The sequence below is a fragment of the Lichtheimia ornata genome (genome assembly GCF_029851405.1).
Source record: "Lichtheimia ornata isolate CBS 291.66 chromosome Unknown scaffold00005, whole genome shotgun sequence".
Lineage (NCBI taxonomy): Eukaryota > Fungi > Mucoromycota > Mucoromycetes > Mucorales > Lichtheimiaceae > Lichtheimia > Lichtheimia ornata.
The window spans coordinates 204987-227678 of NW_026695325.1; the positions used below are offsets into that span (position 1 = coordinate 204987).

Sequence of the window (22692 nt, forward strand, 5' to 3'; positions counted from 1 at the left end):
TTGTGTTAGGGTATGGTTATTAAGTGTATCTACAACATGTGACATATTACCCGTGATCATCATTACCTGTGGAACACCTTTTCAAAGTGATAAAAGTGAACAAGTGTGATCATGGATTGCTTTCTTTCCCAAGCATTATAATAAGAACATGGTGATATCAACAAAAGCAAAGCCTGTTTCATTGGATTTGTTATTGGGGGAACGAAAAAGCATTATGTGGAGGAGGGTGACAAGGGGATTGAGTGGGTCAAGGCGTTGATGATTGATTGTCGCCTTTCGAACTTGAAACTTTAACGCTTGCCGTCATTTTACATTCGCACTCTCACCGCCCCCCCTCTTCTTCTCTATTGACTTTTCTTCCAATGACGCAGTGGGATCGCTCCTTGTTTGATGGCGATCTTCAAGCTCTATTAGACGTGCGCCCTCCTGTTCCAATATCAAGGATAAATGCTCTTCGGGACTTGGCATTGGCCCATCGTGAAGTAAACCATTGTTATTGAGTACCCATTGTGTGTCAAAGCCGCTCATTCACTTTATTATCAGCACTTGAACTATATCACACAGCGTATTTTACGGTTCCTTGAAACGTCTCCACCTGACTATCGAGTGGCCGGATTGTACTTGATCGACGCCATTATCCGAAAGCCCAAAGATCAGCAGGCTGAATGTGCAGTCAACGACTATCGACTTCGATTCCAGGCTGTACTACGTGACCATGCGTTACAAGGGCTATTCAGCTTATGCAGTGAAGAGGATAAGGTGATGTTGTGGGGAAGGTCATATACGCCATGCTGTTGTTGATGCATGATCTCCTTGTAGGCACGCGTTATTAGAGTGTTTACGTATTGGGCAGAGAAGCATATATATCCAAAGCACTTTGCAGAGCAGCTCAAGATCGATGCGATATATGAGCCGAACGTACCGAGTCGACAACCTACAGTAATCCCGAATCATAACGTGGCGGATGAAAACCTGCAGCAGACATTACAAAGTAAATCATACATTGAAGACGATGCGTTGGTATACAAAACATTGTTAACATGTATGGCTTGTTTCATAGCCCCATTCCCAACGATACCGAACAATCCCACCGATCTCACCCATTTCCTGGCGAGCTTGCAGACCACTGCAACAAATCAAACTGGTATTCAGCAGGATAAATTTACATGTCAGGCTTTACGCTCACTATCATCCTCATTCAATCTTCAAGAATTATCCCATTATCCACCCGCTTTGCATCATTTCCTTCAAGGTCTTCATCTTGGAGCCCATTTGCCAGCTATCGCTTTCAATAGTGCTTTGCCTTCTCTTTTCCAACCACCTCCACCGCCACCATCACAACAACCTGCTCCATACGCCACTACCGATCTTCCAGGCATGCAACAGACTTACACCAACAATACCACCTTCGATGACAAGTCAGCTGTCAAGTATGAATGTATTCAGGATGAAGTGGTGCCTTCATGTCAAATAGCTTTACAACAAGCTCAATCGCATTCCCCATCGCCATCTCTCTCAGTACCAACGTCAAGTACTACAGCCACGGATCATGATATGGTCCCTGTAAAACAAGAGCCCCTTGGAGAAAATGAACCTGCTGTTGTCGAATCGACCCAATCTACGTCTCAACATCCACCCTCATCATCCACCTCAATTCCACAAGTACCTGCTTCATCAGCAACACCACCACTACCAGCAGCTCAGCCTACAGCGACAACATCAATTGAACCTGTGATGGCATCCACTACAGCATCAACCTCAATGTCTTTGCCAATGCCTTCACCAGAAGCCATGTTGTCACCTAAGCAACCATCACCACCACCTATATCGACAACGCCAAATCCTCCTTTGTCAGAAACCATTCCACCACCAAAGACACCACCATTGCCACCTGTTGCCAAAGAGGAGCATGTTGTACCTTCGATTTCAATGGATGTAGCCGAATCTCAATTGACACCCTTTGAAGATACATCGACAAATGATTCCTTTAAGCGACCTCTTTCACCATCATTTGAATCCAAAGACGAAGACAAATCAATTGATTTATCACAGGCTATTGACAACAACGCCAAACGCCAACGTCGTGAACAAGATGAATTCCATGATTCCTCTAATCAAAGTGCACAATCTACGTCGTCGACACGAAAGCCTTCTCGTTGGGATGTCAAAAGAGATGAAGTTGCAAGACCCAAAACGCCTCCATTGCCTCAACCCACAACGCCACCATTGCCTCGACCCAAAACACCGCCGTTACCCCAAGAACCCCCTGCAGCAGCACCTACAACTGAAGTTGCCACGTCGATTGGACCTGATTCAACAAGTATGATGGAGGATGTAGTGGAGCAATCAACACCATTGCAACAACAGCAAGAATTGGAAAAGCATACACAGCAGCAACAGGATGATCGGATGTCTCAAACCAGTAAATCCTCGAATAGCACTCCATCTAATGCTATGTCATCACCACAGCAGCCCGCACATGTTGTAATGAACAATGCCATTCCACGGCCCAAGACACCACCATCACCACCTGCGTCATCCTTGTCAACACACAATGAGCTTACATCTATTCCAACAAAGAACATCCCTCGACCGAAAACACCACCCCTGCCGCCTCAGGTCACTGAAGATGCTTTACAGTATACAATGGATGATCACAGCCAATCGAAATCAGCAAAGCGTCATCACAGCCCCTCGCCAAGTATCGATAACAACAATCGACAAATGACAGATATGAATGAGTCAGCAGAAGATTCACAACAACAACAATCATTTGACAATGCGAGCCCATCAAACAAAAGGAGAAGGAAGGCATCCAATAATGACAACGTTGAAGAAGATACACGTAGCAAGCCGAAGCTATCCGATGATGAAAGCAAATTGGGCAAAGAGCTAAGCAGAGAGGACAACAAAGCGGCGTTGGCTGTAAAGAAATCCAGTAAAGAAAAAGAGTCCAGTTCAACAAAGGATCGTTCGACATCGTCATCACCAACAACAAAGAGTTCGACCACGAAAGAGGGATCATCACCATCAACGAGACATTCAAAAGAGAAGGAGGCATCATCATCAACGAGGCATTCAAAAGAGAAGGAGGCATCATCATCAACGAGACATTCAAAAGAGAAGGAGGCATCACCATCAACGAAGCATTCAAAAGAGAGGGAGGCATCGTCATCGACGAGACATTCAAAAGAGAAGGAGACATCACCATCAACGAGACATTCAAAGGAAAAGGATAAGGCAGCAAGATCCCATGAATCGTCCAGTCGACCCTCTACATCATCCAGCAAATCAACCAGTGAAAGATCTTCAACGAGTAAATCAAATGAGAGATCACAGGCACATTCATCCAAATCCTCTGAAAAAAGCAGCAGCAATGCGCGATCAAATGAGTCACCTCGATCATCCAGAGACAACAATCACAAGCAGTCGCACAAAGAGAGGACCAAAGATGATACTTCAGAACGACATCGATCAGAGCGACATAGTCATTATCGAAATCGAGATGCATCGCCTTCTAGACAGGCTCACAAAGATGAAGATCGTGGATTATCATCTCCCAATACGTACTATCCTCCTCAGCTATATTCACCATCAGCACCTACCGCAACATCTACACTAAGTCCTTTTGCACGTCCAGGCCCCGTTGCAGATCCACGTTTGAAAAAAGGCTTTATTAGAGGTATAAAATGGTATTTGCTATTGATTAGTACTTTACTGATCATAGTATTTGTCACTTAGTGATGACGAGAACGATGTACGTGGGTCCCATGCCATCTGATGTCGAGGAACAGGATATCCGAGATCTCTTTTCACGATATGGCGAGATATTGAGTATCAATGTAAGTTTTAAACGAATGCTATAATTGGATGACTGTTCCCTTATAGAATGTACACTAGTTCAACGACCGCCCTGACAGAAAACGGAATGCGTTTGTGCAATTTGGGAATCGCGACTCATTGACAGCAGCAAAGGAGGGATCTCAAAACCTGCGTATGGGAGGCAAACCTGTCACTGTAAGTTGAATAACCATGCTTGAGTAAAATGAGAACTAATCGAGGATATTTTTAGGTCAATTGGGCGTATGGATTTGGACCAAAGGCGTTATACAGTTATGAAAAGGGTGATACGATTATCAAATTGGATGAATTGACAAAGGAGGAGGCTGCATTATTACGCTCAGCACCAGTGGGTGGTTTCCAAGGATCAAGAATGAGGGATCAAGTGATTGTGGAGGAACCTGGGCCTCTTGGAGGTCGCCAATCTACTTTGCGTCAACAACGACAAAAACCAAGTGCATCACCACCACAGAGTGAACATCGCCAGCAATCATATGAGTCACCTATGATACAAAGCACACCACCTTCGCACCATCACCAATCCCCTATTCATCCACCAACGGCATCATCGTTGAGTCAACCGCCGCAGCCACAGTATCATGAAGTGCATTATCCCCAAGAGACATATCATCATCATCATCCTCCACAGCCTTTCAATGGTTATTATCCTGCAGTTGCATCACCCTCATCAGCGAATCCACCAGTTGATCCCTATCAAGGTGTCAAATTTGAGCAGGTGCAGGATTACGACGTGGCTCAGCCGGTTTATCCATATCCATACTATTCTGGACCTCATTATCCACCACCACCACAAACAAGCGCTCCACCACCTCCACCTCCTATGCATCCTTCTTATTACCAACACCCATACCCTTATCCCGAACAGGATCCAAACGTGTATTATCAGCATTATTACTACCAGCAGCAACCATCACCACAGCAACCACCGCATAGCAACCCCTATTACTATGGATACCATGATGGATATCGGTAGTACTGTAAATGAAACGAGTAGTAGTAATAGTAGATAGTAGCTTTTGCTTTACAAAAATCGTTAGCTTGCTAATCATTAGTCAATAACATCATTTGCCTTTATGCAATTCAATCTCGTTTTCAATGATGGCTCAGCTTGATACATAGAAAATGCATTACACTAACATCACCGAGTACTTGGGACAGTATGACAACACCTTTTTTTGTTTGAATTGATTGAAGGGAATAGATAGCTCATTACGCGAGTGTCACACATGCCAATTGTAGTAATTCAACGTGTCTCATTTAAATGCTAGCACATTAATCCACATGCATTCGCAATGCTCAGCTTGATTGGTATATCCCTCTCACTCATCATCCATGCACAAAACAAGTAACATCCACACGTTCCTCTCCAACACAGCTAAGACAAAAGTATCCACTGAAATAAAACAATGATGACACCATTTACTTTGTGGGATTGTACAAGATAGGTCGAGATAAAAAGATGCTAACCGGATGGTTGACACGGTGATGCATTTAGTCAAAGAGACCTATATAACATTGATTGTGAGTATTACATGCTGTCTCCCGTATAGAAAAATAATACGTTACCAAAGCCCATATCTTCATCAGATTCCTCCTTCTCTTCTTCCTTCTTCTCCTCTTCCTTGGCTTCCTCACCACCAGCAGCGGCAGCACCAGCACCAGCGGCAGCAGCACCAGCGGAAGGAGCACCCACATTCCAAATGAGTTCCTTCACGTCCTGGCCATCAAGTGCCTTGGAGTACAACGAGTACCAAATGGGCTCGATTTCAGTGAAGCCAGCAGCCTTGGTCAAAGTCTGGAGCTTGTCAGCCTATTATAGAGCCATAATGTGTTGAGTTCAATGAAGGACTAGTCATGTCGAATAAAAGAGATATGATAGCGTACAGTGACTTCGAGATTGTCATCCTTGAGGATAAGGGCAGCATAAACGATGGCGTTTTCAGCGGACATGATGGATGGATGGATGGATGGATGGATAAATGGATAATTGTCGCAAGTAACGATTTAACCCTTTGGGAACCAACGACTTGAGTTGCCAACTCTGCTCGGAAGAGTCTCTTTTATATCCTCCGGGATTTGAATCCAGCACAACCACCACCACTATCATCCACTCACACCTATTGCTTATCCCTTGATCCTTCTGACTACATTCATAATATCAATAAACACCCATTCTTTAATCGGTATTCATTACACAATCATTGTCTTTACAAGTATCCACTATCAATGAATGGCCATTTGGCTGTGTTTTCTGCTTGCTACTAATAAGGTTTACGCACATGATCATTGTGCTCGTATCAATGTGACACACATGGTCATTCACAAACACAAACATTCTGCCAAGTACGGCGAGAGGCACTCTTTGTAGAGGAGGGGCGCAGCTTTATATATGGTATGTGTGTGCTATCCTGTATTATTGGCGATTGATGGTGCCATTGTTCTAGACACATGGATGAAGAGATCTCATTGATTGCATGCACATACACCATTCATTCATCCATGGTCATTGGGTGCTTCTCTTATCCCAAGTGTGGGGGTTTGACGATCGAGATAACAGTATCACTTTTCTCATGCACCACCACGATTAGCTCGGTTTTTCCTTTCTTCCACAAACACACGCACTCCATAGAGTTGCCAATTACGTATGCAACTTGGCGTTCCTGATCCGTTTTCTCTTTTTTTGACAGCCATGGGGCAAAGCACAAAATACCACATAGCTGTGATCATCCTCATACTCTGTTATAAGAGTGCATCATCATGATGGACATTGTCATTTTATGTTAGTGTGCAATAAATGTGTAGAGATAATATCTATTGTGTCATCAAGCCATAAGGGAATGATAATATGGGAGAGAGAGAAATGAGAGGGCATAGTACATCAAATGAAGAAATCACGGTGGTTGTCGTAGGTGATAAAAAGTGGTTATCTAATAGGGTCGTTTTGATATAGGATATAGGTGAATGTATACGATGCATATTTGGCACCATTGTCTTAATCCCAAGTGTTTGTCGTTTTGGGGGTTGTTGACGTGTCATTGTCCGGAAGATTCTCATTCTTCCAGCCACACTGATGACATTCGTATCGAACACGCATGTTGCTTGTCTTGCCAAAATGTTTGTTCAAGATGACCAGGTGGGATTCAGAACGCATCAATTGGACTGACTGAGGATGCTCGCATCGGGGACAAGGATGGTATTGTTGTTCCAAAGGAATCTTTTTACCATGTTCACCTACTAAGAAGTAGTATGCATATGTATGTGTGAGTATCACCCTTCTTTCCATTTTCTTTTTCTTGATCATCATCAGCGTATGGTGATTACCTATAGTGAAAGGCATGATGGCACAAGAATAAAAAGGAATGTGTGGTGTCGGATGAGGATGATAGTAAAAAGATGTCTCGAACGGGAAAGAGGGGCAGGGAAAGTAAGAAGCGGAAAAACAGCGTCGGATGGGGAGGGGGTTTGTATAAGGTGGTGAAAATCCGAGAGACTGGATTTGACATTACCATCTAACCACGTGGCATTCGGCATCCCCGCTTTACTGGCTGCTATTTGCCACATCACACACAGCACGCGGCATACATATATATAGCATGGCAAGGCAATATAAGATAAAAAGATACCACACATCCCGGGATTAACGTGAATGTAATAATTGGGACACCAAGATGCATGTTAAAGAACCATGGATGGTACCAGTGACCATGAAACAAATCACCCTTACTTGTCACAGACACGTGGCAAACACCACCGCCGCCGCTATCATCTCTTCATTTTCTATCACACCATTTGCAGCAGTGACAAAAAAAACAAGCTGATCATTTGTTGTGCGTGAGAGACGCGTGTAAAGATAATGAGACTATTCATTAAATTTTCTAGCGGTATTTTTTGCATGCAAGTTGGACGAATAGGAGGGGACGATACGAATTAGTTATCAATGTTGAAATAGAAGGTCCTTCCATGATCGACCACGGGTTTGTATGCTGCTTTCTGATCATTGTCCTCACGTTGTCCTTGCTCATCAGCTATGTAATGATCACGCTCTATAAACGTGGTGTTGCCTTCATGATCAACTAGGATGACTGTGCTCGTGCGTGTGCCGTAGATGGATGTGCCGAATAAAAAAAGCGGAATGAAGATGCGTTTCTTTGCCTTTTCAAGGGCGGCTGCTGGATCTTGGTTTATATCATCCTCCATCGTCGGTGACCCACAAGTGTCTTTTGTCGTGCTAAACATTACGTCAATTTAGTCTCCTTCCCAACCAACCAATGCAAGCTTATCCCGATACTCTCGGATATCCCATTCTTCTTTTCCGACAGGCTTACCGTAGCAGATCAAACAGCGATTCAATCAATTCCTCCTTTGATAAATTGCTTTGATTGACGATACCCTTAAAGATTGCACGACCATTGTCCACCTTTTCCCACGGCTTGTCGAGAACTGAGTTGGAAAGACCTATGTAATAATGATGGTTTCCGGTTAGTAATCTCCTTGAACCAGCAAAGTGGATGGCGTTTATATATATAAATACATATAAATAAGGGCAGGTCATGTGAACAATTAACGTGGCACCCCAATGTGATACTTGCCATATATTTCTCCTTGAGACAATGGAGTAATGTCGACACCTTCGCGGTTGCTAAAGTAAGCCATGTCGTTTTGATGGTCCCCCTTGAGATTCATGCAAATAAGACTAAAGCCACCATATTCGCTTGCATGCTCTTTTAGATCCTTCATGTATCCAATAGCCGAATTGTTGCCGCTTCGAAGAAAGTCCCGTGTAAGCGCACCCCGAGACCTGCGTCCAAGATACTTTTGCTCACGATAGTTGGTCAAAGCCGCAAATCGACCGTCTCGTGTGATACCAAGCCAAGTACCATCATGTGAAGGAGTCGCACTTGCTTCCAGGTCAGTGCCGGCAAGTATGTGTTCATGAGGTGAAGGCCAAAAATGAGCTGCTGCTGTGGGTCGATCAAGGAACTCATCCCGATTGCCGGCGAAAATGCTCCAGGAGAAATTAGATTGGGTGCGTCAACGTCATTGTAGGCTACTTACAAGCGGTATTTTGGATGACTATTCACTGTCCAGAAGAGAATACACATGGGTGCTGAAGGTATAGAGAAAAAAAGGTATCATGCGAAAGCGGGTGACAAAGCAATGTCAGTGCAACCTTGCAGATCACGTGATATTGAGCCATGTGGCACAAGCATACAACATCCCTAAGCCGGCTTCCGCTATTACGCTGCTACATCTTGTATCTAGTCATCGCTAGCCTTTAATCGCCTACGTTTTCATTCCCTTCGCTATTGGACATGTATGACATAATGCTGAACCATGAATAAAAGCATCAATGATAGATTGGTTGTGGATCAACAACATTTTCAGGTAAATGCATTTGTGGAATTGCTCTATAAGTCTTTTATTCATAAATGGAATCTCTATTTGTCTTCTCCAAACAACTTGTCGAATGATTCTCGAACATCCTTGTATACTTCATCCACTGGCTTATTGCATGAGACGGTCTTCACCTTGTTTTGCTTTTCAAATGCCTCAATCACAGGGAAGCTGGTTTCTCGGAAAACAGCAAATCGCTTCTTGATGGACTCGATATTGTCATCAATGCGGCCGGAGCTCTCGCCACGCTTCAACAATCGTTGCAACATGATCTCCTCAGGGCACTCAAAGTACAAGACGACCTTGGAAGGAACAACCTATTGTAGTAATAGCTGTCAGCCATGTACAACACACGAGAAATCCCCACTATGCAATCCAACTTACAACTTCCTCAAACTTGAGAGCTTGATCCATCTTTCGAGGGAAACCATCAATCAAAAAACGGGTGGCCTTTGACTTTTCCATAGCTTCTCTCATGGCGTTTTCGAGCAAAGCAATAGTGACCTCCATAGGCACAATCAAACCTTCACGAATGTAGTGCTTGATCAATTCACCATACTTGGATCCAGGGCGTTGTTGCTCTTCACGCAAAAGATCACCGGCTACGTATCCATTTGTTAATGAAGGATCCCATTGACGTGTGTGTCTTACTTACCAGACAAATGAACAAAGCCGTAATCACGCTTCAAGTTCTCGCACTGTGTACCCTTGCCAGCTCCAGGACCACCTATATCCATCATCATCCAAATCAATATGCATTTATATAGATCCCATATTCGAAAACAAGACCTTACCAAGCACAAAGACCACAGTAACTTCCTCTGGAGAAAAGGCAGGGATACGCTTAGCTTCCTCGGCAGGCTGCTGTTGCTCCTGTTGCTGTTGCTGCTTGTCGTCTTGCTTTTCTTCACTGACAGGTGCTGGTTGTTTGCGACGAGGCAGTGCTACATGGCAATCAAGGTGATGAGCCGAGATGATATCTTGTACGCGGTGGTAAACGAATGCTGTTGATAGATTTACCTTGACCCTCTCGAGATTTGACAAGCATGCTGTAAGCGGCAAAACCCATTGAGGCAACAGCCAACATGGCAGCGAAGCTAGGAGCACCAGAGTTCTTTTTTTGGGATGTGCTGTAGAATCGCATTGGACGAGCCATTGTGGTAGGCTTGGGGGCCTTGGCGACGGCCATGCCCTGGCGAAGCAATGTGGTGCGGAACATGAGAAGTGTGCGTGTGTTGAGAGAAAGAAAGGACAGGTGACACAAACACAAAGAGGTCGTTTTAGACTTTTTTTAGGCTTTGCTATTTGCACCATGTACACCATGCCACCAATCCTAACTTTGTAAATGCATCACATCAATCAGCTATATTGAAATAAATCCATGTGTAATAGTATAATTGAGTTTTACCCCATTACAAAAGCGACATCACAATGACATCCACGTATCCAGGGCCATGAGGAGTAACCGAGACATGATGATGCTGGTGATGCTAAATCGACAATTGACATAGCCATATTAGGGTACGTAGTTGGCAACATCTCCTTGAACCAAAAGCCATGTATCAGGATTATTACTTTGTTACGTTGTTTAATAAAAGCATTAGCTCAAAGCAATGAGCTTGTTGTAAATGAAGACAAACATTACACGTTGTTGAAGGGTGCGTAGCCATGGCAACCTGTGTACACTATCTGAGATTGGATGTGTATTTGACATGATGCAAACAGCAAAAACCTTTTTCATTGCACATGCTGAAAACTTTGTTTGAACAAAGGGTGTGAAGGATATAGGTATCTATGGATGATGAAAGATGATGGATATGCTATGATTACAAAAACTGAACAACAGTGGGTGCTGGTGGTCGGACATGAGTTTGATGATGGTATTGATCTGGAGGTGGCAAATGCGTTGATTTACATCGCTTGTTGCTATGGTTACTAGTAGCGTGTGGGTAATCGGATGTAAATGACATTGCGCTAGCCTTCCTTCTTTTCCTTCCAGCAATGGGAGTTGTGCTGGTAATGGATGTTGATGCTACGTCATTTATAGTTCTTTGATGACGATGGAGATGTGAATATGCTGGATGATGATAGTTGTAATAGTAATAGTGTGGATGATATTGGCGGCGACAAGTGCATTGTTGGGGTGGTGGTGGTGTTGTTGGTGGAGGTTGTTGTAATAGTGGAGAAGGATGTTGTTGTTGAGCAGGTGATGGGGTGCTTGATAAATGAGCAAAGGAGACATCCTGCAGTGAAACAAGGGTGTCTGGTTGTTGGCGTAAAGCGTGGGCAACTTGAGCACATAACACTCGATGCAAATCGGCAAACATAAGCGGAGGAATATAAAGGCGGTATTGACACAAATCAAGGAACACGCGTTCGGCAAGATTAACTTCACGCACCGGTAGACGCGCAATAGTTGCCCACGCCGAGTTACGATAGGTTTTATCCTGCACGAATTTGGACGCCACAATTAAAGCCGCCAGAAACATGCGCCTTGCACAACATACGATACTTGCACCACGATGCCGTTGCAAATGTCTTCTTATAGCACGCTGTGTCTGAAAAAGGTATTGCACCGCCATTTGTGCTGTAGTCCATCCCGTTTGTGATCGTTTTAACACCTCTCGTAAATATGTACGTAGTGCACCACCCCCTGTACTTGCAGGAAGTGCAAGTTCAACATCACGGAAGATCCCTTGCCACATGATCTCTACCATGTTGGTGACAATGTCTGCATTTGTGTATATAGATGTTTATGTAATGAATGTCATCAGCCAACCGTGTACTCTCATAAACCACGTTTTGTGTATTGTTTATTTACCAAGTAGTGCCTCGGCATACGCCAAACGCCGGCTCATGGTCGTCGGATCTTGCTCTTCGGCGGACAACAATTGTCGTGGTACACTACTTTTGCTGCTGCCGTTGCTGCTACAGCTGCTGTTCCATGATTGAATGGCTGCTGTTGTTGCTGGTAGCGTGTGGTGACTCATAGCGTTAAAGTCAATGAGGACAAAAGTTGTAAGAAGAAAGGGAAAGAAAGCAAGGCTATATGCCGAGATAGGAATTAGCCAAGAAGATGTTAAAAAAGCAAAATCCAATCAAGGGGAGACTGAGGGATGATGCACCCTTCTCCCAGCTGTGGGAGGAGTTTTACGATAAAGCAGCAAATCTTACCGAAACAACAAAACGGAATGGAAAAAAAGAAGAGAAAAAAAAAGCAAAAGAGAAGGAGGGTGATGCACATTACGCCTTGTTGCAATGATATTGGGGCTGGCTGCACATGCTAATCACCAGGCGGAGGAAGAACATGGATACATTATCATCACAAGCCCATCCGCATGTACACTCCTGCCAAACAGGAACTTGCCTACGTTCCCTTGCGTGTAACAGGATCTGCTGCTCTTTGCAGGGATAAAATCATCGTCCTCTTTTTTTATGACATTCTTTGTCTCCGCTCGACGTAAAAGAAAAATGACATACGTTGACTCTCACACGCTGTTTCTCCTTGATAGATGTCTGGATAACAGAGTCAACCGCATAGTCTGCTGCCAAATCAGGCGGTACTTGTTGTTCACGCCAAGATGCATTAGTAGGTGTGGCAAAATGGTTAGATTTGCAGATCTAGTCAGCATGGATAGCTGAACAATGGGATACTCATTTCTCCTAGCTCACACTCTCACTCCCGATCTTTATCCCACCCCCAATTATCTCTCTCCCTTTCGCGCAGCTTATGGCTATAAACATCACACATAAATATAATCACACATCTCGACGCCCAATTACAGGTCAGCAGTTGCAATTGCTATTTGCAGCAAAGCAATGCATCCACATGTTTGATACGTGGCTGACACTGTTACACACATCTACACGCATATCTTTTGCATCTCGTTTATCATCCATCCTTGATACCCATCGTCAATGAAAAAGGAGAAAAAAAAACAATATACAATAAACGAAACAAACATTACGCATTCAAGGCAGCCTCCCACGATCGAACTTGTAATAAAAATACAACTCCCCAACATTATCCCAGCATCTACATTACACATGTTGTGGCCCCCTGTCAAATTGTATGCAAATGCTCCTGCAATGATTTTCATTGATGATCATCATAATACATCCTTTGCTTTCTATGGAACACTTCCTAACCCAATCTTCATAGTCACCATATCTGCAGATGATATTGCAAGTCATGTATTAATCGTAACGGCTTCGTCTTGGTGAACGTGAACGTGATCGGCGAGGGTAATCATCATCGTAATGGCGAGAGCGTCGGTTGTATCGTTCCATTTCTCGGTCCCAATCATCATCCCCACCACCTCGTCTATCACGGCTACGGCGACCATGGTCATCTCGTTCTCTGTAGCCACGATCCCGATCAGAATAACGACGGTGATCTCTTTCCCTACCTCCGTCACGGCGATCATTGCGATAATCATAACGTGCACGCGTGTAGTCTCTGTCGCGGCCTCCAAATTGTTTTGATTGCTAATAAAACACATGAGTAATTTAGCCCATTGCCTACTTTTCCATGGTGGTATACTTTACCTTGATCTGATCGAGAGTCTCGCGAATTTTGAGATAACCTTGGTGTTGCTTACCCTGGTAATGTGCCTCTAGGCGATCCGACGAGTCATTTGTAACAAGGAACGCACCACATACTTGACACACCTAAAGAGAAGGATCAGCAGCTGTTACCATTGGCGGCGAAACGTTGAAAGAAAAAGGGAAAAAAAGAAACAGAAAGCCATTAAAAAGCGGATTCATCACTTACCTCCATACGCTTTTCACTTTTGCCGCTATCAGCATTCTAAAATCCAGGGTACTTTAGTATCTACACATATACGTGCATAAGACAGTCCCTTTCCATACCTCTTTCAATTGTGATAACTCAGCTTGCAGTTTCTCAACTTCGGTTGTCAAATCAGCCGCTTCCTGAACACGACCTTCTTCACCGGCTTCTTCAATCTATCAAAGTTGTTGTTATTACTTGATGCACAAGCATACGACAAGGATGATTGCACTTGCCTTTTGCAGCATTTCCTTAATCTTGACGTCAAGTAGAACCATCTTTTCCTCACGCTCTTCCTTGCGATTTTCAGCTAACTGTAATAGTAAAATAAAAGTATTGAGTATCCCACATCTCTCGCCATTTCAAAATGTGCCAATGTTACCTTATCCTCGCCTTGGATATTCAATCTTCCCTTGCCGTTTCTAATCCTGCGGCCTAGATCGTTCACAAGCTTGTTCAGGTAATCGTAAAACTCGGCTTCATAAGGATATTTATGCTTATCGGGAGCACTTTGATAACGTTCCTTGAGACGGTCATTGTGAATCTTGTCGCAGGGACCTGGATATCAAATAGACGCACGCACACACAACAAATGATGTCAGAGCATGTGTACATGAAATCGATCCTACAGCAATACCCCACCACACTTACCCAAATCAGACTTGGTGTTGGTAAAGAGTTGCGAAGGGCAATAGGCAACAAGGTAATGCTTGCAGACCTACGATTCATCTGGTGTCAATGCTACTGGTCCAGATTTGACATAAGAGCACTACTCACTGAATCATCCCAGAAATCCTTATTGTCGACGTCCACGTACTGGGACATGAGCTCCTCCAACATTGCCTTTTGGAAATCTATAAGGTTCATGTGTCAATATAGCAGGTAAGGCACACGGCCATGGAGCAATCGACGTACCCATTATGAGTGTATATGTGGTGTAGAATACAAAGGACCAAAGAAGGAAACGAAAATACACTGCGGACTCTTATACCAGTGCCATCATTGGCTCATTCACAACCATCGCCAGCTACGTAGCTATACCATAAGCAACAAAGACGACGATTGTGATCTATAATTGCTTCCATGGAACAATCACCCTTTGTCATGGCCTTTACGTTGATCTCCATTCAATTAATAAAAAGTCATTACTCCACTTGTGATACATCAATCAACATGATGACAATGGTGACATTTTTCTTCTCAATCACTTTCCTTCAATGAAGTTTAGGAAATACACATGCGGGGATATCCAATGATTTATGCGCAGTAGCTTTACAACAACAGGAATAATACAGGTAGCATGTAGGATGGATTCTAATCTTCAGTGCTAGGATCACCATACTCAAAGAGACCAAGCTATTTGAAAATGTTATTAATATGAGGATATAAAAGATGTTCGTTCACACTTACTCTTTCACGACGAGCAGCTTCCATTGCTTCTTGTAAAGATTTGATAGCTTGTGGATTGGCTGCTGCATAGCGTGTCTTGGGATTAACCAAAAGTTGACCTTCACGCACCATCTCGAGGTTCAAGCTAGCTTGAGCATTGCTGGAATTGGATGGATCATAAAGCGTCAAGCACATGACACTGCCTTCACGAGCATCAACATTTGCAACAAGTTGCTTGTCCTATAATTATCATAGATTCCTCGTTAATACATTGGCTACTACTTGCTTGACATTTGATAAAGTGTTTACATACCCCAGTCAGCTGACGTAGGCTCTCTAGAGATTCTTCTCCATAATCTTCTTCTCGGCTTGGTCCCTTGACAAACGACAAGACGGCCTCATGTGCTTGGGGCTTCAATGACTTGAATTGATCAGGAAGCACTCGAATACGGGACGTCGACAACTTTTCGGACTGCAGCATTTCATTAGTAAATTACATGTCCCTATTCACTCGTAGCTGTGTAATGATACTCACGTTGCCATAGTCGATGTAAAAGACTTCCACATTGGTTCCAGCTACTCGTCGCACCTTGGCTCTGTACCAGCTATCATCTTCAGTGAACTTGGCGCTCACCAAATCACCGACACGAGGCTTATGAGGGCCATCCATGCCACCACGGCTTGTGTGATATTGCGATAATTCGTGCATGAGAGTCTCCAATTTCCTCACATCTTCATTGATGATTTGTACATAGAATCGATGGCCACTCAAGTATTCGGAAATGACCAAATCGATATATTCGCGACGAGGTTCCACCACAACCTGTGCAGCTTGTTCCTCTTCTTCAGCAGCCTTCTCAGCTCCCTCATCATAATCCTTCCAAAGTCCCTTCTTTTCATCACGTGCTCTTCGTTCGGCACCGTACAATTGACCCGAGTAGGGTGACTCGTTGGCTGAAAAGTCATGGATAGAAGCAAGACCACGTTCAAGCAATGACACGGCAATGTTTTCACCATTCACAAAGATGTTGCCAATAAAGCAGCCGACCTTGTCCACATTTTCAATTTCAATATCGACCTAATAATAATTTGATGTTAACATGCATGCCATTTCCGTTACATGTCGTGTGGCACTTACATCACGTTGCAAACAATGATCGACAACATAGGCGAGTGCTTCAGGACCAAAAGGTTCAGAGGGATCATTTGGAGTACGGCCAACACGGGGTGCTCGAATACCCGCAATGACAAAGGCAAGACGGCAATTTTCCTTGGGGATCCACAAAAAGAGTCTTGAGCCATTTGCAACGTGATCCACGACAGCCTTTTGCTTAGGGCTACGTTTCAAGAAGGTCAAGAACTGGCGAGATTTAGCTGCACTCTATCAAAATTTCAACATCATGAGTACTATCTCGATATATCACAATAGTGAACATTACCTCCGATGCATCCACAATGCGGACAACGGGTTGTTCCTTTTGGCTATGGATACCCTTTTGGCCTTCTTGTGCCCTGTCGTTATTGTTAATACGCACATCTACCACATCTGAAATTGCCAACTTACTTTGTTTCAGCCAACAAGAGTTGATCATAGCAATGAGATCGGTTGTCATCATCCTTTCGGTGGCGAATCACAGAGGCAAGACCGCGCTCAACAAGTTGTTCTGCAATGTTACTGGATGATGCAATGTGAGTGAATGGCACGTATATGTGAATGTCCAAATCAATCCTTACTGATTTCCAACTTTGATGGTAGCGCAATCCTTTGCTTCAAAACCTTCCTGTGCAGGCTTGTGATAATCGACAACAACGTGGACCTGGGGATCGCACATAGTATTAATCATCGTATACACAAAGGTGTAGAACCAAATGATACTTACGGTTTTGCCAACCAATCTCTTTCGAAGGAATTCACGAGCCTCGAATTGGTATCCAACTTCTTTGATGTCACGGGATCTGCTGCTGCCACCAGGTGCGGTGCTACCTACACCTCTATATAGTATGACATTAGTCTCAATTTCTCCTTCTTACAGCTCACATGATATTACCTAGGGGCCTGCTTGACACTAGCAAGTTGAAATTTACGTTCGACACCAGCCTTTGTCTTGACCAAGATTGTGTCACCAGTAAGGATACGGACGACTTGAGCATCGAATTCAGAGTCATTGGTCTTTTCCTTGGCAACAAAATCTCGCCACACGCGCAATTTCTTTTCCTTGGCAATTCTGCAAGATAATACCCAGCCATTGTTAGATACCTGTTCATTCAATAAGGCTCAAATCAATAGTTACCTTTCCTTGTTGCGAAGTTGGATAGGGCCACCTGTGACAAGAGTCAAACTCCAATCCAAACATTTGGCATAGCCATTCTCCAATAGCAGCTCAGCAATGTTGCCAGCTGGATGTTTGACAGTGCCCACAAAGTTTTGTCCACCAGATTGACCAACACCTTCAAGAACCACCTTGACACCACGCTGCAATAATCGGGTCTCCACAAAGAACTTGGCTTCCTCACCAAATGGTTCGGATACTTCAGGACCATTATCACGCTTGCAAGCGGGAGCTTTGATACCAGTCAATAGCAACGTGATCATTTGTTGGCTCTTGTCTGGAAGTGTCAAAAGCACACGGAATGTCGATGCATCACGAACTTGTTCAATTACAGCTACAATGATCATGCATTAAAATCAATAATCCATTGACCCCTTCCCCCCACTTGGATCAAATGATCTTACCATCCAATGGCTTGCCCTTATGTTCATTCAAGAAAGCACGTGCGTCACCATCAAATACGTACGAAACTTTGCGAGTTCCCTACATGCCATCGTATAAGCACACGTGGATTCGTACCCTTATGATCACGTACCTTTGCATCTGTAGCCCACATACCACGCTTGGCATCACGCGCCTCGTCTTCAAGATCAAACAAACGATCCAACGCCTCTTGTTGTTCATCATCAAGCTTCCTTCCTTCTCGTACTTTGAGCCAACCCTCTTTGATACCAAGCTCGGCCACGTTGTCACCGTTAGCTAACAGGATTGAGCCGTATTCACGTGGTGGAGTCGTTGTCGTAACCGTGTACTCTGGGATAAACGAGATCTCCTTGCCAACCAATAGTTTACGCAGGTATTCACGCGATCCAAATGCGAATGGCTATATACAATGCATCCATGAGCCATTGTGCTGTGAAAAGCCAATGTGTGATTGAAGGTACCTCATCATCTCTCTCCTTGTTGCCTAATCTCGGTGCTTGAACGTTTGACAAGGCAAGTAGACGCTCCAAGGGGGGACCATTGGGACGCGGCTTTCCTCTGAGAATAACGGTATCTCCGGACAAGACGTTCTTGACGACAGCTTTGTGGACAGGGTTACGTTGTTGAACCATGTGTGTGGTGGGATATGAGAGAAGTGTGGAGGAAGAGACAACTAGTGAGGGGATGATGGGAATGGTGCCACCCCGCTCGATGTAACAGGCGCACCAATGATTCCTCGCAAACGCATAAATTGATCTCTCGCTGGGTGTACACTCTTGTCGGTGGTTGACAATATGGATGAAGCACGCGTTACTATCAACGACTTGTAGATAGCATCCGAGAAGAAACCTATAGAAGTTTTATGCATACGTACAACTTGCATGCGTAATTGGGTCGCGTCATTTATCAATAAAACGCAAGTCTTTCTCTACCAGTAGCATGCTGCTGTGGATTGGACCATTCTTTAAAAATCCATGTATCACAAGAACAATGCATCACTTCTAGCGGATATCGTCATACCAATGTCATCCTCACTACACCATTCATAGAATGGGCTGATTCAATTGATTGTTGAAAATGGGTGTCATTGTTTATATAAATAGCCCCAGGATACTTGATCCAATACCGCAACATCATCAACCTCTGCTCAACAACAAGAAAAGAAATCCACCATCATGCTTTCAGAAAACGAATCCCTCCGTGTTATTGTACACTCTGCCCACGATCTTATGGATGTCGAGACAATGGGAAAACAAGATCCATATGTGCAAATGACATTGAACCCACATGAAAAAGACGCCTTTCAACGCACTGAAGTCAAGAAGGATGCTGGCAAGCAAGCAAGTTGGAACCAGCAATTTGAATTTGCACGACATGGCGAGCATAATTTATTCGTTGAGTTGATGGATGCCGAAAAAGGAATTGATGAGCTGATTGGATTTGCCGCTATCCCCTTGGACCAAGCACCTATCAATGGCATCTTTGAACTATACAACGTCACTGGCAAGGTGGCAGGCACATTGCACTTGTCTATCAACACAACGCCTGCAGAGGAAGAAAGCGAGCCTATCTCTGGAAAGACCTATGCGAATGAAGAACACCTCAAGCGTGTCAAGAATCTCCGTAACAAGGGTATCGCTGGTGATGTGGGTGCAGCCCTACTCACAGGTGCTTTGGCAGCGGGTGCTGGATTCCTTGGCCAAAAGTTGTATCAACAACATGAAAAGAAGAAGCAACAAGACCAAGAAGGAGAGGAAACTTCCAAGGAGCAATAATCGTCTTCTCTAGTATACGATCCAAATAAATGATGTTGTATGAGGAATCATCCACTCACGGAGATGTGCCATATTGTGTGTGCGTGTGTGCGTGCGTATTTGAGTTTGCTCTGATACACTTCGGCAATACAACGCTATGTGATGTTTTCTTTTGGTCATTTTGGAATCCAAGGATCATGAGGAGGAAAATGAAAGCAGTATGATACACCATTGTGTGCATAGATGAATGAGCCAACATGAACAAAAAGCTACCCTATCTCACGACGATGGTAGTGCCATGTATGTACTTGCATCTTCCATGTGGCATCAAAGTGCAGTATTTGTCCTTCTCGGAATCATTTATCATTTACGGCACTCATTTTGCAATTTTACACATTCCAATGTATGCGTATAACTTTGCATACATCTACAACCGGAATAAGCAGCTGATGGGTCGTCAGCATGGTATAGAGTAATTGATCGAAAAATAGGGGGTATAAAATTTGACACGCGCATTGGCAAGGTAAACAACCACGTATGGATGATTCACCTTGCCATGCGTCAAGTGTGATCCGTTCTCATACAAAAGGAACCTGGCTAATGTAATCGACATGCGTAAATACGCATTAAAGGCACAAGCCATGATTGTTTCAAATGTAGCCGGATGGCACCAATCGCTTGGGTACAATTTCCATATGCATCACCATCATTTGGCGGTTCAGGTACCACCAAACTATGCAGCACGCAAGAATAATGACAATACTGCTAAACGATCTATGATCAGGATATAAAGAAGAATCATGAGACAAGCTGTTACGGGTCAAAGGATGATCGGTTAGGAAACTATTGTTCATGACATGCATATCGCCTCCGTGAGATGAGGAACGCAAAAGCCCCCTTTGTAATACCTACATGGTCATATTCATGAGGTTTCATAAGATAGATATAAAGGTAATGAGAATGCCCATTTCTTTGTTTTTCCATCTCTGTATTTTCGTCAAAAGAGTCATTCAACGATATGCGTGTTGCCTTGCTAGGGTGCCTTTTCTCAATCACTGCTGCGGTGCAAGCTCTCAACCCTGTCGAAATCAAGGGCAGCAAATTTTTTGATTCTGTTACCAAGGATCAATTTTTCATCAAGGGGTGAGCATTCATTGCTTGGATACTATGTGAGGATGCTGACATGTATATTAGTGTGGCATATCAACCGAGAAACGAGTTGAGTGAAGATCGCACAAAAATTTCGGATCCATTGATCGATGAAGCAGCATGCTCACGTGATGCGCAATTGATGCAAAAATTGGGACTCAATGTGGTGCGTGTTTATGAGGTGGATCCATCCAAGAACCATGATGCATGCATGAAGGCGTTTTCGGATGCTGGATTGTACCTGCTTCTCGATATTGCTACACCCAAGTTCTCAATCAATCGCAAGGACCCAGAATATGATACCCGCTTGTACGATGCATATACCAAGACGGTGGATGCATTTGCCAAATACGACAACGTGCTTGCATTCGTTGCCGGAAACGAGGTGACCAATGACAAGACCAATACATTGGCATCTGCCTATGTTAAGGCAGCTGTGCGTGATGTGAAAAAGTTCATCAAGTCAACACAAAAACGATACATCCCCGTGGGCTATGCGAGCAACGACGATGAATACATCCGTGATGCCATTAAAGATTACTTTGCATGTGGTGAAGCTGATGAGCAGGTTGACTTTTATGGTGTCAACATGTACGAGTGGTGTGGTGAATCAACCTTTCAAAAATCGGGCTATGCCGATCGTACCAAGGAATTTGCCAAATACAACAAGCCTGTATTCTTATCCGAGTATGGATGCAACTTGGTGACACCTCGACAATTCACAGAGGTCGAAGCTATCTATGGACCCGATATGACGGATGTGTGGTCCGGTGGTGTGGTATACGAATGGTCTCAAGAAAACAACAACTATGGCCTGGTTAAGATTTCCAATAACGATGCACAACCATTGGAAGATTATCGTAACCTACAACAAGTGCTAAGCAAAGTCAACCCCAAAGGCGTGAAAATGGATGCTGTCAGTGAGCAACCTACACCTGAATGTCCCGGGCAAAATGATAATTGGAAAGCTTCCACCAAACTTCCACCTACCCCTTCACAGGGTGCCTGTCAATGTATGCAAGATAACCTCTCCTGCGTAGCATCGGACAAGGTTTCGAATTCGTCTGGTGGTAATAGCAGCAGTAGTGCACTTGGTGACCAAATTGATACACTTTGTGGTATGGTGTCATGCGAAGATATCAGTGGCAATGCTGAAAAGGGCAAATACGGTGCGTATTCCTTCTGCAGTGGAACCGAAAAGTTAAGTTGGCTCTACAACCTTTACACCCAAAAGAACAAGGATGGCAATTGCGACTTTAATGGCTATGCACAAAGCGTGTCGCCGTCACGTAATGATCTCGACTCGTGCTCCAACATCCAAGCTGACATGTCTGGTACGAGCAGCCACGATGATAGCAAATCAAACGATGCAGCCGCTCTCTTACTTCAATCATATCCATTGACTACATGGGTTACAGCAGCCGCTTTATTAGTTTTCGCAGCTCGTTAGGGAGATTTTTTTTGTGCTTCATGTGTATTCTTGCATTCTCTTTCTTCATATAAAGCATATACTACTAATGGGGAATGAAATTACACTATCGCCCTGCATCCTTAGGAGAAGAATATCACCGAATAGAACAAGTGATATGTGCATGTGTGG

The 22692-nt window shown here is 44.0% G+C and overlaps 9 protein-coding genes across 9 annotated transcripts; 3 read left to right on the forward strand and 6 right to left on the reverse strand.

Moving 5' to 3' along the window:
* Positions 1-362: 362 nt before the first annotated feature.
* Positions 363-4834, forward strand: O0I10_001853 (uncharacterized protein; the record flags this gene model as incomplete). Its single annotated transcript, XM_058481942.1, has 7 exons — positions 363-482; positions 544-759; positions 820-991; positions 1061-3682; positions 3742-3842; positions 3901-4017; positions 4073-4834. The coding sequence occupies 7 exons, from the start codon at positions 363-365 to the stop codon at positions 4832-4834; spliced, it is 4110 nt and encodes a 1369-aa protein (XP_058347073.1).
* A 518-nt stretch (positions 4835-5352) lies between these two features.
* On the reverse strand, positions 5353-5811 carry O0I10_001854 (uncharacterized protein; the record flags this gene model as incomplete). The annotated part of the gene is made up of 3 exons (XM_058481943.1): positions 5353-5366; positions 5428-5671; positions 5746-5811. The coding sequence occupies 3 exons, from the start codon at positions 5809-5811 to the stop codon at positions 5353-5355; spliced, it is 324 nt and encodes a 107-aa protein (XP_058347074.1).
* Positions 5812-7788: 1977 nt separating this feature from the next.
* Positions 7789-8963, reverse strand: O0I10_001855 (uncharacterized protein; the record flags this gene model as incomplete). Its single annotated transcript, XM_058481944.1, has 4 exons — positions 7789-8089; positions 8187-8316; positions 8451-8866; positions 8917-8963. The coding sequence occupies 4 exons, from the start codon at positions 8961-8963 to the stop codon at positions 7789-7791; spliced, it is 894 nt and encodes a 297-aa protein (XP_058347075.1).
* A 336-nt stretch (positions 8964-9299) lies between these two features.
* O0I10_001856 (uncharacterized protein) lies at positions 9300-10474 on the reverse strand (the record flags this gene model as incomplete). The annotated part of the gene is made up of 5 exons (XM_058481945.1): positions 9300-9572; positions 9640-9857; positions 9911-9982; positions 10050-10199; positions 10276-10474. 5 exons carry the CDS (start codon positions 10472-10474, stop codon positions 9300-9302), a joined length of 912 nt encoding a protein of 303 aa, XP_058347076.1.
* Positions 10475-11081: 607 nt separating this feature from the next.
* O0I10_001857 (uncharacterized protein) lies at positions 11082-12245 on the reverse strand (the record flags this gene model as incomplete). The annotated part of the gene is made up of 2 exons (XM_058481946.1): positions 11082-11986; positions 12077-12245. 2 exons carry the CDS (start codon positions 12243-12245, stop codon positions 11082-11084), a joined length of 1074 nt encoding a protein of 357 aa, XP_058347077.1.
* Positions 12246-13452: 1207 nt separating this feature from the next.
* Positions 13453-14966, reverse strand: O0I10_001858 (uncharacterized protein; the record flags this gene model as incomplete). Its single annotated transcript, XM_058481947.1, has 9 exons — positions 13453-13743; positions 13804-13926; positions 14030-14065; positions 14128-14223; positions 14284-14361; positions 14430-14605; positions 14699-14765; positions 14825-14901; positions 14963-14966. 9 exons carry the CDS (start codon positions 14964-14966, stop codon positions 13453-13455), a joined length of 948 nt encoding a protein of 315 aa, XP_058347078.1.
* Positions 14967-15361: 395 nt separating this feature from the next.
* On the reverse strand, positions 15362-18821 carry O0I10_001859 (uncharacterized protein; the record flags this gene model as incomplete). Its single annotated transcript, XM_058481948.1, has 14 exons — positions 15362-15403; positions 15458-15676; positions 15750-15908; positions 15972-16514; positions 16575-16817; positions 16876-16948; positions 17001-17111; positions 17171-17253; positions 17317-17428; positions 17485-17661; positions 17728-18100; positions 18171-18249; positions 18302-18589; positions 18651-18821. The coding sequence occupies 14 exons, from the start codon at positions 18819-18821 to the stop codon at positions 15362-15364; spliced, it is 2673 nt and encodes an 890-aa protein (XP_058347079.1).
* Positions 18822-19364: 543 nt separating this feature from the next.
* O0I10_001860 (uncharacterized protein) lies at positions 19365-19964 on the forward strand (the record flags this gene model as incomplete). Its single annotated transcript, XM_058481949.1, has 1 exon — positions 19365-19964. The coding sequence occupies one exon, from the start codon at positions 19365-19367 to the stop codon at positions 19962-19964; it is 600 nt and encodes a 199-aa protein (XP_058347080.1).
* Positions 19965-20961: 997 nt separating this feature from the next.
* On the forward strand, positions 20962-22542 carry O0I10_001861 (uncharacterized protein; the record flags this gene model as incomplete). The annotated part of the gene is made up of 2 exons (XM_058481950.1): positions 20962-21086; positions 21138-22542. The coding sequence occupies 2 exons, from the start codon at positions 20962-20964 to the stop codon at positions 22540-22542; spliced, it is 1530 nt and encodes a 509-aa protein (XP_058347081.1).
* Between the last annotated feature and the right edge of the window lie 150 nt (positions 22543-22692).